Here is a 16,375-nt window from a genome sequence, read left to right on the forward strand (position 1 = left end):
TGTTCACCCCCTTCTGTTTTAATTCCGCATTGCCCCCGGGGGGGGGGGGGGTCCTAGCAAAGCAAAACAGACTGCTTTGTTTACTTATAAAAAATGAGAACGCCAACAGACTTCAGATACCATGCCTCCAAAACGTTCCATCGGCTTCTCATGCTGCTGCATGGTGGTGAGGGCATCACTCGGGTGGGGCAGCCTTAGGCTCGCCACCTGCAGTTTCAGAGGGAATGGGTTCTCTCTTTCGCTACTTTACTTACTAGATTAGTGTATAAGCAAGCTTTTGTTTGGAAGAAAAACATGTCCTCACTTGAAAACTAATGTTCAGGAAACTCTGTGTCTCATTTTACAGATAAGGCAACTGAAGACTTGCCTACTGTCACTAAGCTCATTAACGACAGAAGTGGGACTAAAATACAAGTCTCGTAACATCCCAGTCCATTGTTTTGTCCATTTTAAGAGAACGCTTCCAAACTTTTCATTTCCAGGCTGGATATGAACTGTTTCCAAAGCTTTTTACTTTGCAGACTCTTCAAGAATTATATTAAGTAACACTTTTCAAATGAAACTCACAATCCCATGCACTACTATGTATTGCCTACAAGATTTCGTCCACTGCATGGGATGGTCTCCATTCTTCTCGGGAGAAATTGGCCAGAACGTTACTACATTAAATAGTCCTGTGAAAGCTAAAATTATCTCCCTTTTGACACGTTAGTTTCCAGACCATGGAACAGATCTGACTAAGTAAACTTTAAGCACTTCATAAACATACTTTTGGCTGCCCCTCCTTCCATTTTTAACAAGTACCACAGCCTCTATAATTCAAAACAGTGCAAAAATAATGTCCTATTTTATCCTCTGACACTGTCACACTTTAGCTCTTTGCTAGTGGAAACACTAAAACACATGCTTTAAAAGCCAAAGGATATTTTTTGAAAGGAAGAACAAAATCCGTGTCTGCTCCATGGTAAAGAAACCACCCCCTGGAAATAAATGTGCTCACACATGCAAGTTGAATCATTTCATCTAAGGCACCAGTGAAGAAGAAATCTTTTCTCTAGCTGTCACCCTCAGAGACCTGATTCACCTCACATGGGAGCACAACTTATCTGCATAGGATTTCCAAAGGACGTGTAACCAGACCATCAAAAATATCACTTACAAAGAATTCTAGTTTTGAAAACTCTATCTCACCATGTCATAGGTAAAATTTTTCAGTAGTTTCTATAACTTACACAATCTTTTAAATGCACACAATCAGAAGACGTGTACCAAAATGAACCCAGGTTTCCCAGGCCATATACACAAAACCAAAAAGTGGACGTCGGCACAATGGACCATCTCTGTGTCATGCACTTGTTTATTCACTCCTTTACAGTAGATTGAATGCTAATTATTGCCTGGTACTGTTGATGTCATTAGCTTTCACCAGATTCTCCCTGCCTCTACATTGACAGGGAACAAATGCTCAATAAGCAACTGAACATGGACATGAACATTTGGTTTACTCCCTAGGTCACCCTCCAGAAAAGTTGAAGATTCAAGCTGCCTCTGCCAATAGAATGCCTCGACCCTTTTCCAAGGAAGGCACACCGTTCTTCTTTCTTAAAATTTTATTGGAGTAGAGTTGATTTACAATGTTGTGTTAGTTTGAGGTGTACAGCATAGTGATTCAGTTTTACATATACATATATTCATACTTTTTCAGATTCTTTTCCCATTTAGGTTATTACAGAATATTGAGTAGAGTTCCCTGTGCTCTGCAGTAAGTCCTTGTTGGTTATCTGTTCTATATATAGTAGTGTTTGTATGTTCATCCCAAGCTCCTAATTTATCCCTCCCCCTTATGTTCCCCCTTTGGTAACCATAAGTTTGTTTTCAAAATCTGTATGTTTCTGTGTTGTAAATAAGTTCATTTATATCATTTATTTCAAAATTAGTTTCCACAAATGAGTAATATCATATAATACTTGTCTTTCTCTGACTTACTTCACTTAGTATGATAATCTCTAGGTCCATTCCTGTTGCCGCAAATGGCATTATTTCGTTCTTTTTATGGCTGAGTAATATTCCACTGTAGATATGAACCACATCTTCTTTATCCCTTCCTTTTTGACTCTGTTTACTGTAAATGTACATTTTTTTCTGAGTGTCACATTGCAGAGCTTAGACCATCAATGGAAAAATGGATGTGAAGAAAACAAAATACTAGATGAAAATATTATACCCAATTTCATTTAAGAGAGTAGAAGGAACCAAAACAGAATGGAGAAAGAAGATTAAATTAATTCCAGCTAGAAGAAAGCAAGAGCCAGCCCCCTGCCTGGCCTTGTGGTGAGCGGAGAGGAGACGCCTCGGAAAGACGGAGTGCCAGGTGGGGCGGGGAGAGGACGTGGGCCTTACCAGGTCGAGATGTAGGAGAGTTCTCGCGTGGAAAGGGCGTTCCAAAGAAAACAAAGATGGGTCCTCAGGAGGGAAGAGGATGGATGGTGAGAAGAGCCTCGCTCTGTGAAGAAGCCCAGAATTCTAAAGTGACAGGAGGAAACAGACCAGAGGCGAAGAGACTGGGCAGCGCGTCCAAGGACAGCACTTGGCACCGAGACTTGAGTGCCGTCCACGGGCCCACACACCCCAGTTGGCTTCGAGTCATTTCAGGGTCATATCCGGGGAGGATCTCTTAATCTCAGCTGACTCACTGTATGTCGTGGTGGGGTGGGTGAGGGCCATCTGTGTCTCAAAGGGCAGGATGTGGTGGAGCTTCTCAATGACCTTGGCAATGGGCCGATGCTGGTCATCCCCACGGCCACGCCTCCGTCTGCCCTGGACAAGGCTGCACACTTGGGGGGCTGGTCTGACGCCCAACTCACTGTGCTGGTTTTCATACTAGTGACTCTCCTTCTGTTTGACATGTGTTTTTGTTTTCTAGGTGAAGGCCTTCAGTAAAATTATGTTATATGGATTTTATAGTGGAATTCACAGCCATTCATATCAGTCAGTTGGCACTGGGCCTTTTCCTAAACGTATACTAAAGCTTTAAAATAACTAAAAGTATATTTTGGCTTATAACATAATATTTGGCACATAGTAGGTGTTTAATTAATAATAAGGTGTTGAATGGATTGGATTTTCCAATTGAGCCTACTTTATAAAATATGGAAATTTGTATCACAGATTTTGTTTTTCAAAAATTACAGGTATATTCTCCTATCATTAGCATAATGATGTGGCAGCTAATGCATGTTAGGGAACCACCAGATTTCTTCTTATGCACCATGTTCTTCGTTCATGTGTGTGTGTGTGTGTGTGTGTGTGTGTGTGTGTGTGTGTGTTAGTAGCAGTGCTAGTACTAGCAGGTAGTAGTAGAGGAAGGCCAGGATTCCAGGAGGCAGTGCTAGAATCTGGTCAGTACTACTGGGATATAAAGTCAAGAAGGACAAAATAGAAGACTGGAGAGACAATGACAGGTAATAAAATGCCTTTTATGGCATATTAAGAAGTTAAGACTTTACACCTTTTTTGGTTATGGGAAGTGACTGAACATGATTAAGTGAGAAGGGGACAAAGTCCATTTTATGTTTGAAGTATATCCCTGTGGAGACAATGGAAAGTGTGTGGAAGGACAGGACAGAAACAGGAAGCATGTTAGAAGACTTCTGTAATAGTCTTGGTGAAAGATGCAAGGGGCTCAAAATGAAAGGTGATTAAAAGGAACAGAGAGATTCCAGTTTCAAGAAAAAGGAAACACTGTCAAGAACTTGCAGTAGACGTAAAGGAGAAGGGAAGGACAACGCCATTGCTTTGCTTGAGGGGCCGGGTTGATGGTAAGCCCATCAGATGAGAGAACGCTGGAACAGGAGGTGGTTTAGGCCAGGATAGGAGGGTGGGTTGGGCTCGCTCCGTGTGTGGTACCCAAGGATTAGCTGTGGAAATGATTTTGAAGCTTGCAGGGCATGTCTTGATTAGATATGACAATCAGGGAGTCATCAGCATACAATATACAGGAGATAAAAAGGATGGCCCAGCATGAAGAGCAGTGAGCTACAGGCTGAAACCTCAAATATAAATCCTTAAACCCACTACTGGGCATATATCCAGGGAAAACTATAATTCAAAAAGACACATGCACCCCAATGTTCATCGCGGCTCTATTTACAATAGCCAGGACATGGAAGCAACCTAAATGCCCATCGACAGAGGAATGGCTAAAGAAGATGTCGTACATATATACAATGGAATATTACTCAGCCATAAAAAGGAATGAAATTGGGTCATTTGTAGAGACTTGGATGGACTTAGAGACTGTCATACAGAGTGAAGTAAGTCAGAAAGGGAAAAACAAATATCGTATATTAACACATATATGTGGAATCTAAATAAATGGTATAGATGATCTTATTTGCAAAGCAGAGATAGAGACACAGACATAGAGAACAAACGTATGGAGGGATACCAAGGGGGAAGCGGGGAGTGGGATGAATTGGGAGATAGGGATTGACATATATACACTATTGATACTAAGTATAAAATAGATAACTAATGAGAACCTACTGTATAGCACAGGGAATTCAGTGCTCTGCGGGGACCTGAATGGGAAGGAAATCCAAAAAAGAGGGGATATGTGTATACATACAGCTGATTCACTTTGCTGTACAGTAGAAACTAACACAGTGTTGTAAAGCAATTATACTCCAATAAAAATAAAATTTTTTAAAACGCCTTTAAAGAGAAAGCAGCGCAGCTCTGCAAACACGGAATGCAGAGACTAGACAGTCTGGAGGGTAACATACAAAACACACCATCGGGCTGGCACAGAAGCCCAGACAGTAAAGACTTTCACACAGAAGGGAATGATGGATGTTGCAAACACACCAAGGAGGTCTGATGCGATAAGAATCATAAAACTTCTTGTCATCTGGCCTACCAGGAAGTTATCAGTGAACTCTGTGAGAATCAAGCATCTCCTTAGGGTGCACGAGGAAGAAGAAATCGGAGAGAAAAGCTGCTGAGTGCAGCCCTTTTCAAAGGCACTGAGACACCCTGATCTTTGGAGGGTGAAGATTCAAGTTGAGGGAAGCCAGCGTTCCCTTTCTGATTTAATCAAAGCAAATTATTCAATTTCTAAACAATGTGAAATCCAGCCCTTCTAAATCCTGGCCAAATATATTAGCTATCTGGACAAAGGTTAAGAACTGCCCACCCATCCCAGCCTCTGCAAATCAATAATAATGCAAAAACAGAGGTTATGACATTTTGCTACCCCTAACCTATCTATAAAATGTCATAGTTGGGCTACATATGATTGAAATTAATAATTTTCATCTCATTGGAACTCTTTTTTTTTTTAACATCTTTATTGGAGTATAATTGCTTTACAATGGTGTGTTAGTTTCTGCTGTATAACAAAGTGAATCAGTTATACATATACATATGTTCCCATATCTCTTCCCTCTTGCGTCTCCCTCCCTCCCACCCTCCCTATCCCACCCCTCTAGGTGGTCACAAAGCACCGAGCTGATCTCCCTGTGCTATGCAGCCGCTTCCCACTAGCTATCTATTTTACGTTTGGTAGTGGAACTCTTTATTAGTCCTTTTAAGCCTAACTTATTTAGGTCTAGGCCTGGTAGACCTGTTAAAATCTGCCTGATGTTTTAGGACATCACTCAAGAATTACTAATTACTTGTCAGATAAGACAATAAAATCCACTTCTAGCAAATATGAAGTTGATTGTATAATAATTCTGCTTCATTGCGTTTTATAAATATTATAATTTTCGATGCTATAAAATTCATATCTTTATTTCAGATATCGATATACTATATATTAATGTACATTTCATGCCTGGAAGCATGTGCTCCTAAGCAGAAAGCAAATTTCTGCCATTGCTACTTTTCTGTACACAGAAACACAGATTATTTAAAAGCACAAAACCCTTTTAATTGACCAATTTCATAAGTAATAGTTGAATAATAACTTCATATGTTTCATTGTAAATAGGTGTGGTCTTGCCATATTTAAAGATTACACACAAATTCTAATAACATGCCTTCCTCATATAAAGCCTACTTTCAAGAGGCAGCACTGGGGAGGGAAGAAAACCACACTGGAATTAGACCTGGATGCATCTCAGTCTCATAACATATAACTGTGAAATGTCTGGCAAGCTGCTCAAGCTCTCTGAGCTTTAGTTTCATCTGTAAGATGGGATTCACAACAGTTACTTTAGGGTGCAGTTTCTTTCAGGAACCCCTGAAAAATCCTTTATTGATAGATATTATTTGCAAGTCTCAGGCTGAAAGGAAATTACCAGACTTTGGCCACTGTATGCTTAGCATGTTCTATTTCCATGTTGTCAGTTAATGTAACAGAACCTGTTTTCTGCATTCGGTATCCCTGGCCCTTTCTCCCCAACTCTCACATGAACCAGCACAGGTATAACTCGGAGTTCCCGGAGCATGGACCACACACTCATTGATACACAGAATGATGTGAGTTCATCACATCCTGGGGTTAAGTCTCCCCACAGATCAGGACTGTTGCCTTCAATCATAGGTGTTCTCAAGGATGCTCCAACATCAGCCCAAACACACTCACACACACAGTAACTGGAAAATCCCCAGGGAAGAATGAATGGGTGGATGGGTAAGTGACCCTGCCAGCAAGCAGATGTTTTTCTGAGTCAACTGCTAGGGTTTTAACCTTTTCATTGTCCTTTTTATAATAGAGACACAAGTTCACTAAAGCTGGAAGCTTGAGCTCCAACTTAACTGATGCATTTAAAGATCTGGATGATTACATGCCATTTTAATAACAGTGTCTACTAACTAAATAAAAGTCCATTTGGCTTTTTCGCATCCAAGATATTTGCTTTCCCACAAAAGCATCCACTAACGTTATTATGACTTACAGGGAAAATTACAGTGGGTTGAAGGAAGAGCTTAAAATAGGATTTCAGTCAACCTGAGAACTGAAGTAGAGGGTTCTATTGATTGGTGTATGTTATAGAAAGTCCATCTAAATATCCAATCCTATAATTCTCTTAATGTTAAGGGGGAAAAAGAGAAACTCTATATATGCCAAATAGGAGGCTTTGGTTATGTAACTGAACATCAGCTGACATAGTAGATCCAGATTTGAACCAGGTAATGACTTGTTAAATGCAGTTGGCATTTTAAACCAAATGAATGTCCATGAACTTAAAATACATGGCTTAGAGTTTGAAATAAAAATTTAATACCAATAGAAAAAGGGACTTTTTGAAACCCATCTTTTCCAACAGAAGCATGTATAGAGGGAAATTGGTAGCGCAGAGGGCGAGTATGAGAAGACGAAGTGATTTTGTTTTCAGTTTCCATGCAGCAAAAGAAGCAATTAACGTTTATATACAACCCAAACTGGGATTGAAATCGTTTGGAGAATCCACTTTCACAGTGGCTCTTTGAAAACATTTTAAATAACAAAAAAAATTTCCTGCCTGTTGGTAGCTAAAAACCTTTTCCAATTAATTTGTTCTAAGAATGTATCACCCAAGATCTATATTACGCCAGCAAGAGACATAATTAGAGTTCAAACAGCTAATTATTGGAAAGGATAACTACGATGTTAATAGGATTATGCCTGACCCTTTTTTTAAGACTAAAGTATTCCTAAATTAAATGACCTAGGGCGGGAAGTATCCAGAACACTTCCTAAATAGCAAAAAGGAAAACTGGGTGTAATTATGCACACCTGTCAAGATTAAATTTATCCCTTTTGAGTATATTTCACTCACAGAAAATTTGATGACTCTTTTCAAAGTCCTTAGAAAGATGTAATTATCAAAACCCCATACACATAAGAATAGATTTTTTTTCCAAATAAGGGTAAACTTAGAAACTTTCAGTTTTATTGAGTTGATTAAAATATTATATTTATAAAGGCAACACGGCCCTCTAGTGGACAGATTTTTAATAGCGGGTTATTTTACTTCTGATAGGCTTTAAATCTATGAAATAAAAGCTTTAAACGAAATGAAACACTTGTTTTATAATATATGATGCATGATTATGAAAAACAGGAGGAGTACTTCTAGGGGCGATGTTTTGTGTCTTTTTGCGGTACGCAGGCCTCTCGCTGTTGTGGCTTCTCCCGTTGCGGAGCACAGGCTCCAGACGCGCAGGCTCAGCGGCCATGGCTCACGGGCCCAGCCGCTCCGCGGCATGTGGGATCTTCCTGGACCGGGGCATGAACCCGCGTCCTCTGCATCGGCAGGTGGACTCTCAACCACTGCGCCACCAGGGAAGCCCTAGAGGAAATGTTTTTTGAGACAAGTGTTGTATAACATTCCAGACACACATTTCTAACCACCATTCCCATCCTTACACGCCCCATTCAAAACCAAGCTGTTCTACCAAAATGTAGAAATGAAAGAGATGAGGTTCAAGACATAGGTTTGATTATAACTGAGCTTTTATATGTCTGAAATTGTAGATCGTATATGGCTACTGTCCCCCCTTCTGCTGCCTTTTTTCTTCCTTTTTATAGACCTTTCTAAGCAATGCATCAGTGCACCTCTCCTTTCCCTTCTTCCCAAAGTTGTCTTTGCCAGTGGGAGCGAGTTGTATGTCCCAGGGATGCTCTTTGCAGTAACAACATCTGTTCTGGAGTCATGAGTGGCACCACCTCTTCTTCCCCTTGTCAGGTTTTGTTGTCAAACCTTCTGTAACAGCTCCTTTTTCCCTGGCAATCTCAAGTTCCAGGCAATCAAGAAGTTGCTTCTTGCCAATATCTGCTGTATATTCAGTCCTCTGGGCAATACCTCCTGCAGACTGGCAGCTGTGGAGTAATGTTGTTAGAAGGGGCTGTGCCCTCAAGACATGGGTTTGTGATAAGAGGTTTACCCTTTCCAGACATTTAAGAGCAATCCATTTCTCTAAATACCTGAAAAGGTAAAATACCACAATTAATTCTTCTATATCAAGAGAAGCATTGCACAGCGAAAATGAGCATGAAATAAGACGTCGGAAGGTGTGAGTTCCATTGCTGGGCCTGATATGTTTTAGTTGTGGGTATTGAGTAAGTCAACCTCGGTGACTGCTTTTTCTTAAATCAGATGGGAATGGTTAATAACAAAGCCCCTGCTTACCTTACAGGACTGTTGTGAGGAAGAAATGGTAAGGTGTTGTATGTGGAAGTGTTTTATAATAACAGCACGGTGTAAGTTTTTATTCCCTCTAGTTGAAATAAAAAACTCTTCGGTAAACTTGGAATTTGTCATTTTAATATGCCACCAATTTGCCCTTCCACTGAATTAAGCATGTGTAATAATTTTCCTTTTTGTCACAAGTGTTTAGTGTTTAGTCTTTGCTTTCAACCTTGTGTAGTAGGTCACTACCTTTGTCCCCATTATGAATGGGGAAAATAAAGCTTGGAAAACCAAAATCGTCATAAAGGAGATATCTTTGAGATTTGGAGTCCACTTCATTGTTTTCTTGGCCCATTACATAACAACACCTCACTGACTATTCTAATTTATTGCTTCCATCCTGAAACATCTGATTTGTCCATTTTGCTCTGCATTGATATCATGCAGTTTTACAACTCTACACATGATTTTACCCCCTCTGCTTGGAATTCTCCTTGTCTAGGTCTCCATCTGGCAAACACATTTATTTCAACTCTCATTGCAATGCTCCGTGATGCCTATTTAGCTGTCAGAGCTCCTCAGTTTCAGAGCCTCTGTCTTGTTCATCTTGACTTTCCAACCCAGACACCGTTGCATAAATCAGGTGTCTCATACATATTTGTAAATCGTTGTTGACGCCTAAATAAAGCTGTAGTATTATTTTACCATGGTATTTTGACTGAGAAAAATGACACATTTAAAGAATAACTTACCAATTTTTTTCAGAACCTGAAGGAAGTTGATTCCATTTTTGCACTGGGAAATCTGAGGTAGAATTGTTAAATATAAAGGGAAAGCTGATAGTACAATGTGAGAATATTAAAATAATGAATTGCCTTTACCAATGACAGTGGTTCTTTCTTGAGCCTATACTTTAATACAGTATAATACAGTCATACTGTATTAAATTTAAGCATCTTATTAATTCCTCAGCTGAGTGTTTGTGTAAAGATATGCGGTTTTGTGATCAGCCTCTACCCCAGAGTTACCATAGCTACTGCAAAGTTTTCATCTTATTTGCAACCATTTCAAGGATTCTCCCTAAGAACCAATTGTTTACTGAAAGTAGACTGTCTTCCAAAAGAGTCCCCATGCATAGCCATGATGATGAACCAGTAGGTAAGCTCATTAAAGGGCAGTAGGTAATGTTTTCCATACCCCACTGCCCAAACTCCCCTGTAAACAAACAAAAAATCCATGCACACACAAAGAGGGCATATTTCCTTATTTTCTGAAGTACACCAAATGTATTTCTCTCTTCTCAACGTCACTATTCGAGACAATCTCTAATAAGATTTTATATGCTTATTTTAATATTCTTAGCATAGGCTATTGGCATTTTCTCCCATAAAATATTTCAGCTTTGATCAAGACTCCCACAGTGAGCCTTGTACATGCATTCTGTTCTCTTCATGGCTTTAGTTGTTTAAAAAGTGGAATTGTTAGTTCAAAATATTACAAGCATTGTAAAAGTGAAAAAGAACACATCTCTACGTGACCCCTCACGTTAAGCTTGATGTTTTCCTTTTAGAGCTTTTCTCCAGCACATATATATATACATTGATCCAGAGCAAACATGTCCTGTATTTTATTACCTTAAATGAACCCACTGTATTACTTAGAGCAGGACCAAGTAAAATTGGGGACAGACATTAGTCATGCCTAAGACAGATGGCAAACAGTCTAGCACCAAGTCTCCTATCATTTTCTCCATTTCTCTTCATCTTAAAATGGCATTATTTTAATGGTTCTTGATAATGGAAACTTTGAAACCAATTTTTAAAGAACAGTCCTAAAGGACAGTTGATGAAAAAGGACACATCGATTGCTAAAGGTCAGTTTCTTTCTACAGGCAATGTTGTGTCCAATATTAGATCAAGAAATGGAGGAAACGGTGAACAGTTAGGCACTTACTGAATGTCTGTTATCAGTAGTTTTAGTACAAATGTGTGTCCATATTTTACCATCTGTAGAAATCAAAGATATAAACACAACCCAATATTTCATAATGATCACTCTAATATGGTGGCATTTGGGATGTTTGTAAATATCACAGAAACAGATACAAGAGCCAGAATTCATCTTCAGAAACTTGTGAATCATGTATGTAGATTCCAGACTTGTTGCTCCACAGCAAAGACACAATGGAGAACACATTTTTTCAACGATGTTGTGTTTTAAAGTCTTTCAAATAAGGATACCTGCACTGGTGTGGCACGCTCCATAGGATACTGTGTGGAAATGTAACTGAAACAAATTCTCAAGGAGTTTATTATTTAATCAGCAAAGCAAGCTCAGTTTCCAATCTTTTTATAGTCCCTCAGTATGTGTGCACACACACATATGAGCTTGGTGAAGCTTGGCAGAATGAGTACGAATTTCCTATTTAAATGTGAGCTTTCTAGGATTTACCCCCCAAGTTGCATATTTTATACATTTGGCATCATTAGTTTCTCCCAGGAAATTTCACAGAATATTGTCAATGGTGTCTTCCTATCCCCTCCCACCCACTTTCCCATAATTACCGGAAATACATCAAATTCCAGAGAGGCACTCTTACTCAAAGACACTTTGAGAAGTTAATGATGCTGCCCTCCAACACATTCCTAACCTGCAGACACAGTCACAGCTCGGCAGGCAGAGACTCAACCAGTTGTGCTGCTCTCTGAATCCCCCCTCGCTGCTTCCTCGCGGCTCCCCACACTGAAGGCTGAGAGGGGTCTGGAATTGCTGACTACCATGCAGAGCAATCCTCAGTCTTCTGGACATTTGAGTAGCAATCAAACTGTAGTTTCTGCTTCCCAGAATTCCTTGGGCCATACCACCTTTGTGAGACCACAAAGGTGGCCCTTTTCTACACCAGTAAATCTGCCACGTTCCCTAGAAACTGGTAGAGGAGAACTTAATTTACTTCCCTCTGACATTTTGTTTTTTTCACTGACGTGTCCTGTTTCTGACTGAAGAATCCTTTCCACTTCCTATTGAGTTCTCTTTTCTCCAGTGGTCCAATTCTGCAACTAAATTTTCCATCTAGTCCCACTTTCAGTTGTAGATTGGCCCCTTTGCCTTCCCGTCTTTGCTACATTCTCTGCATCCTCACCCTTGCACCTGAGAATGAATGAATGAATGAGACATCTCTCCTCTTCCCTTACCGGATGTTCCAGATCAATAATAGCTAATTGTTGGAAGCTTTCTCGCACTAAGCCACAGCCAGCCATGTTTGGTGCCGCTTTTCTGCATTCACATAAGTACTCTATTGCCTCAGTGCCTATCAGACAGCATGGTTCATAATAACAATTACAGGGTGGCTCAAGAGAACTGGGTTCAAATTCCAATCATACCGCATATTTAGTGCCTGCCTTTGGGCCAACCTACCAGACCTCACTTTATGTGCCTCACTTTGCTCATCTGTAAAATGGGGATAGTAAAATTAAAGTAAATTAAAGTAAAAGAACAGCGTCTGGCACATAATAGGTACTAGTTTCCATTTCCCTTTGTTGAATAGATAATGAATGAACAACTGAAAGAGACATCATCTAACTTCTTTTGCTCTCTGACAGGCTCTAATGAAGATTCTCGGCTTCTAGACAGAGGGATCAATTTGCTAATTCAGTAGCTTGGCTCTTCCAAGGCCACTGAGTTATCCTCCCCGCCCTGCTTCTTAATATCTGCCCTCAACCCCCCTATCATGTTGTCTGCACGAGAACCCTGAATGTTTCACCCCACGACCCTGCTCAGCTACTGTTTACCTGAATCAGACAATTCTTATTCTTGTTCTGGGTTTCTAAAGCCCATAGGATTATCCTAGCTCCTGTAATCCTGTAGAATTCCCAAATTTATGTCCCAGAGACACAGAGACACCTCCCACTCAATGCTCTAATATCCAAACCCCAAACCCTCAGAGTGACTGGCTTTTCCCTCTTGAGATGTTGGAGGTCTACTTAAAGGGATGAAAGGGCAAAGAAAAACTCAAATATAAATCCTGTCCCTCGAACTTGAGTGGATGGAGGAATGATGACAGAAAACCTGGTCTGCAGAAGAGGGTGATGTGAACTTAGCGAATTCTGTTGTAGACTCTGATACACTTTATCTTTTTAGCAATCAATGGGGGAAAATCAATGGAAAACAAACTATGAATAGAACTAACCAAAAATCAAAATGGCATTACACTAGGAGTAATGTAATGATATATATCAAATATTAAAGCATATAATCATGTAAGTTATCTTGGAGATTTTAAGTAATTTGAATTATGCATGGATGAAGTCTGAATGTATAACAGTATCCATTTTTTGAGGTTATGATTTACTTTATTTTATTAAATAATGATTCTCTTTCCTTTAGTTGACATGGGCTTACCCAACATTTAAAAATGGTATTGCTCGGGGCTTCCCTGGTGGCGCAGTGGTTGAGAGTCCGCCTGCCGATGCAGGGGATGCGGGTTTGTGCCCCGGTCCGGGAGGATCCCACATGCCGCGGAGCGGCTGGGCCCGTGAGCCATGGCCGCTGAGCCTGCGCGTCAGGAGCCTGTGCTCCGCAACGGGAGAGGTCACAACAGGGAGAGGCTCCGCGTACCGCAAAAAAAAAAAAAAAAAAAAAATGGTATTGCTCTTTTTGTACTCTAAATACTCTCACATAGTTGAAAATAAAATTCTTCCATGAAATATTTTCCTGGAATTTTTTTCTTTTCTTTAAATAATTGGTTTTCCCTCGACAAAATAAAGTGTTATACTACATTACAGCCTCACTGTTAGGAATGAAGAAAGAGGGGAAAATGCAGGAAGACCCACACATACCACAAAAATGGAGAGTATCCAGGTCCTAGAGGAATGGTGAGTGTGATTCACGTTGTAATTGTGTCTTGCATGTATGTACTGTGTACATCTACCCAATGCTTAAACATAATCTCTTGCTTCCCGGTAACTCCTCAAAATGGTTTTGTGAAATGAATGCATACTTAGTCTGGGAGATCTTATTTTGTGATTGCAACTGCTTTTTATCCCTTTTTTTAATATTAGCTCTGTTAAACTATCAGCTAAAACATTGCTTGAGTTTATCCTTCCCTTTCAAAAAACAACGATTGATACATGAATTAACCTCCCCCGCCCAAACTGCCCTAGTTCTCTACATCCCTTTTCTAAGAATATTTTTAAGTTATTCTCTTTATAGAAGAGTCTAAAACACACACACAAAAGATACGGAACTACCTAAGTCAGTGAGAAAGGGCACCCAGCTGTTCCTCAGTCCCATTTCCATTGGAAGGGACTCTAATTAAGTATTTTCTCCAAACTGAGAAGTTGAAATGCAGTATCCACAGAATAGAATTAAAATACAAGCAGATTATTTGTATAATGATATGTGCTTTCTTTTTTTACTTCTTATGAGGTTTTAATTTTGATGCTTCATAGTAATTTTTCTGTCTTTTACACTTTTTTTTAAACAAATGAGGAAGTTCAGACATTTTGGAATAATAGCAAATCTATATAAAATATTTGGTCAAAAAGGTAAGAAAAAATAAAATATAAGAATTTTTTGACCAAGCGTATTTTAGGTTGGAAAATTATTAAACAGACGAATGAATGGCAAAGCAAAATCAGGACCAATTTAACCATAAGAATCTCCAAGCTTCTCTCCTTTACTTCTTTGATGTATAAGCAAAGGAAGTAATAACTGGTGCTTCCTGCAGGAAAGTAGTCGCTGAAAACCTGAATATAGATATCTAAAAAGTCCCTGATGTCATTATAATTGTCCTGTGCTTTTTAACTGTGATAACTCCATTCATAGGTAACAATTTGCTCATAATAGTTACCAGAATAATTATTAAAGTTTTGGAAAATATGTGACAAGTGCACACAATGTATTCTTATTTTGATTCAGTGAAAAATGAAAAGACAGCGACCAGAGATGAAAAGAGAAACTGTATCTTATGGCTTGGAAATGAAAATCTACATCAGATGCAAACAAAAAAGTTCAGTTTGCCTTTCAAAGTAATGCATAGGCTTGCAGTAGATTGTTTGGGTTCAAAAATGCCCAAGCTTCATTAGGAATCTATGATGGCCACACGCATAGTGTGTGTAGCCGCCTGCTATCTGAATGCTTGACTCCCTAACACATAGCTTGTACCTACACGAATTTTTGTCAAGACCCAGAAATATCTCGCCCAGTCCTGGCAGATGTTTGCCAGATCAGGCTGGACCGAGTCTCAATGACCACTAGATGGCAGCAATTGAATGGCATTTCTATCTGCAGCTCACCATCCCGACACCAAAGTTGCTTTTGATAACGGCCCCATTCTGTCTCTGCAGCCAAAACCCCACTTCAGATGAAGTCTTGTCCTGGTCTCAAAATTTTGACAAGATGATGAAGGCCCCGGCAGGAAGAAACCTCTTCAGAGAGTTCCTCCGAACAGAATACAGTGAAGAGAACCTACTTTTCTGGCTTGCCTGTGAAGACTTAAAGAAGGAGCAGAATAAAAAAGTAATTGAAGAAAAGGCCAGAATGATATACGAAGATTACATTTCTATACTCTCACCAAAAGAGGTAAAAATCTGGAAAATATTGATGTGAGCTTCTTAGACCAAGGATGAACCTAAAAGGACTTCTGTCCAAATTGAGTAACAAATGCATGGGGTGTGGAAAAGCTAGAAGGCTCGTCTGGGTAGATAATCTATATTCCATTCGACCTGAATCTACCTGAACATGTGTTTCAAGGTTAGGTCTCCCCAGTATGCTTTGATCATTTATCTCTAGCTGAATCATGTGATAGTCAACTTGCTTTTCAGAACTACCATTAGGAAGCCTGGTAATACAATTTGCCGTGACTTAAAGTGGAAAAGGAGAACTTACTTTGGGGCAGTGTCTCTCAAAGTGTGATCCCCAGATCACCTGTATAGGAATCACCTGGAGCATTTGTTTGAAAAGCAAATTCTCGAGGCTGACCCAGGACTTCTGAATCTGAATTTTGGGAAATAGAGCCCAGGAATCCATACCTTTAACAAGCTTTCCACATACATACTAGTTTGAAAACCTCTGGTATAGGGGAAAAAAACAAAAACAAAAGAAACCCTGCCATGTTGATGCTTATGATAGAATTTTTACAGAACTGAAGTATGACCCTTTACGACCCATTAATATTCTTGGGGGAGAGATGTGTAATGGCAATCATTTTACTTGTTCTGGTTTTCCTGTTATTATAAGTGCAAGCTATTTTTCCCATT

General features: G+C 39.7%; 1 protein-coding gene across 1 annotated transcript in view; it reads left to right on the forward strand.

Annotated features, from left to right (window-relative positions):
• RGS17 (regulator of G protein signaling 17) overlaps window positions 1-16,375 on the forward strand; it is an 81,779-nt gene that overhangs the window by 57,143 nt on the left and 8,261 nt on the right. The window contains exons 3-4 of the mRNA XM_007458735.1: window positions 13,901-13,990; window positions 15,464-15,698. Coding sequence (XP_007458797.1) covers window positions 13,901-13,990; window positions 15,464-15,698 — 325 coding nt within the window. The remainder of the gene's footprint in view (window positions 1-13,900; window positions 13,991-15,463; window positions 15,699-16,375) is intronic.

The sequence above is a fragment of the Lipotes vexillifer genome, unplaced genomic scaffold, assembly GCF_000442215.2.
Source record: "Lipotes vexillifer unplaced genomic scaffold, Lipotes_vexillifer_v1.1 scaffold639, whole genome shotgun sequence".
In the NCBI taxonomy this organism is placed as follows: Eukaryota; Metazoa; Chordata; class Mammalia; order Artiodactyla; family Lipotidae; genus Lipotes; species Lipotes vexillifer.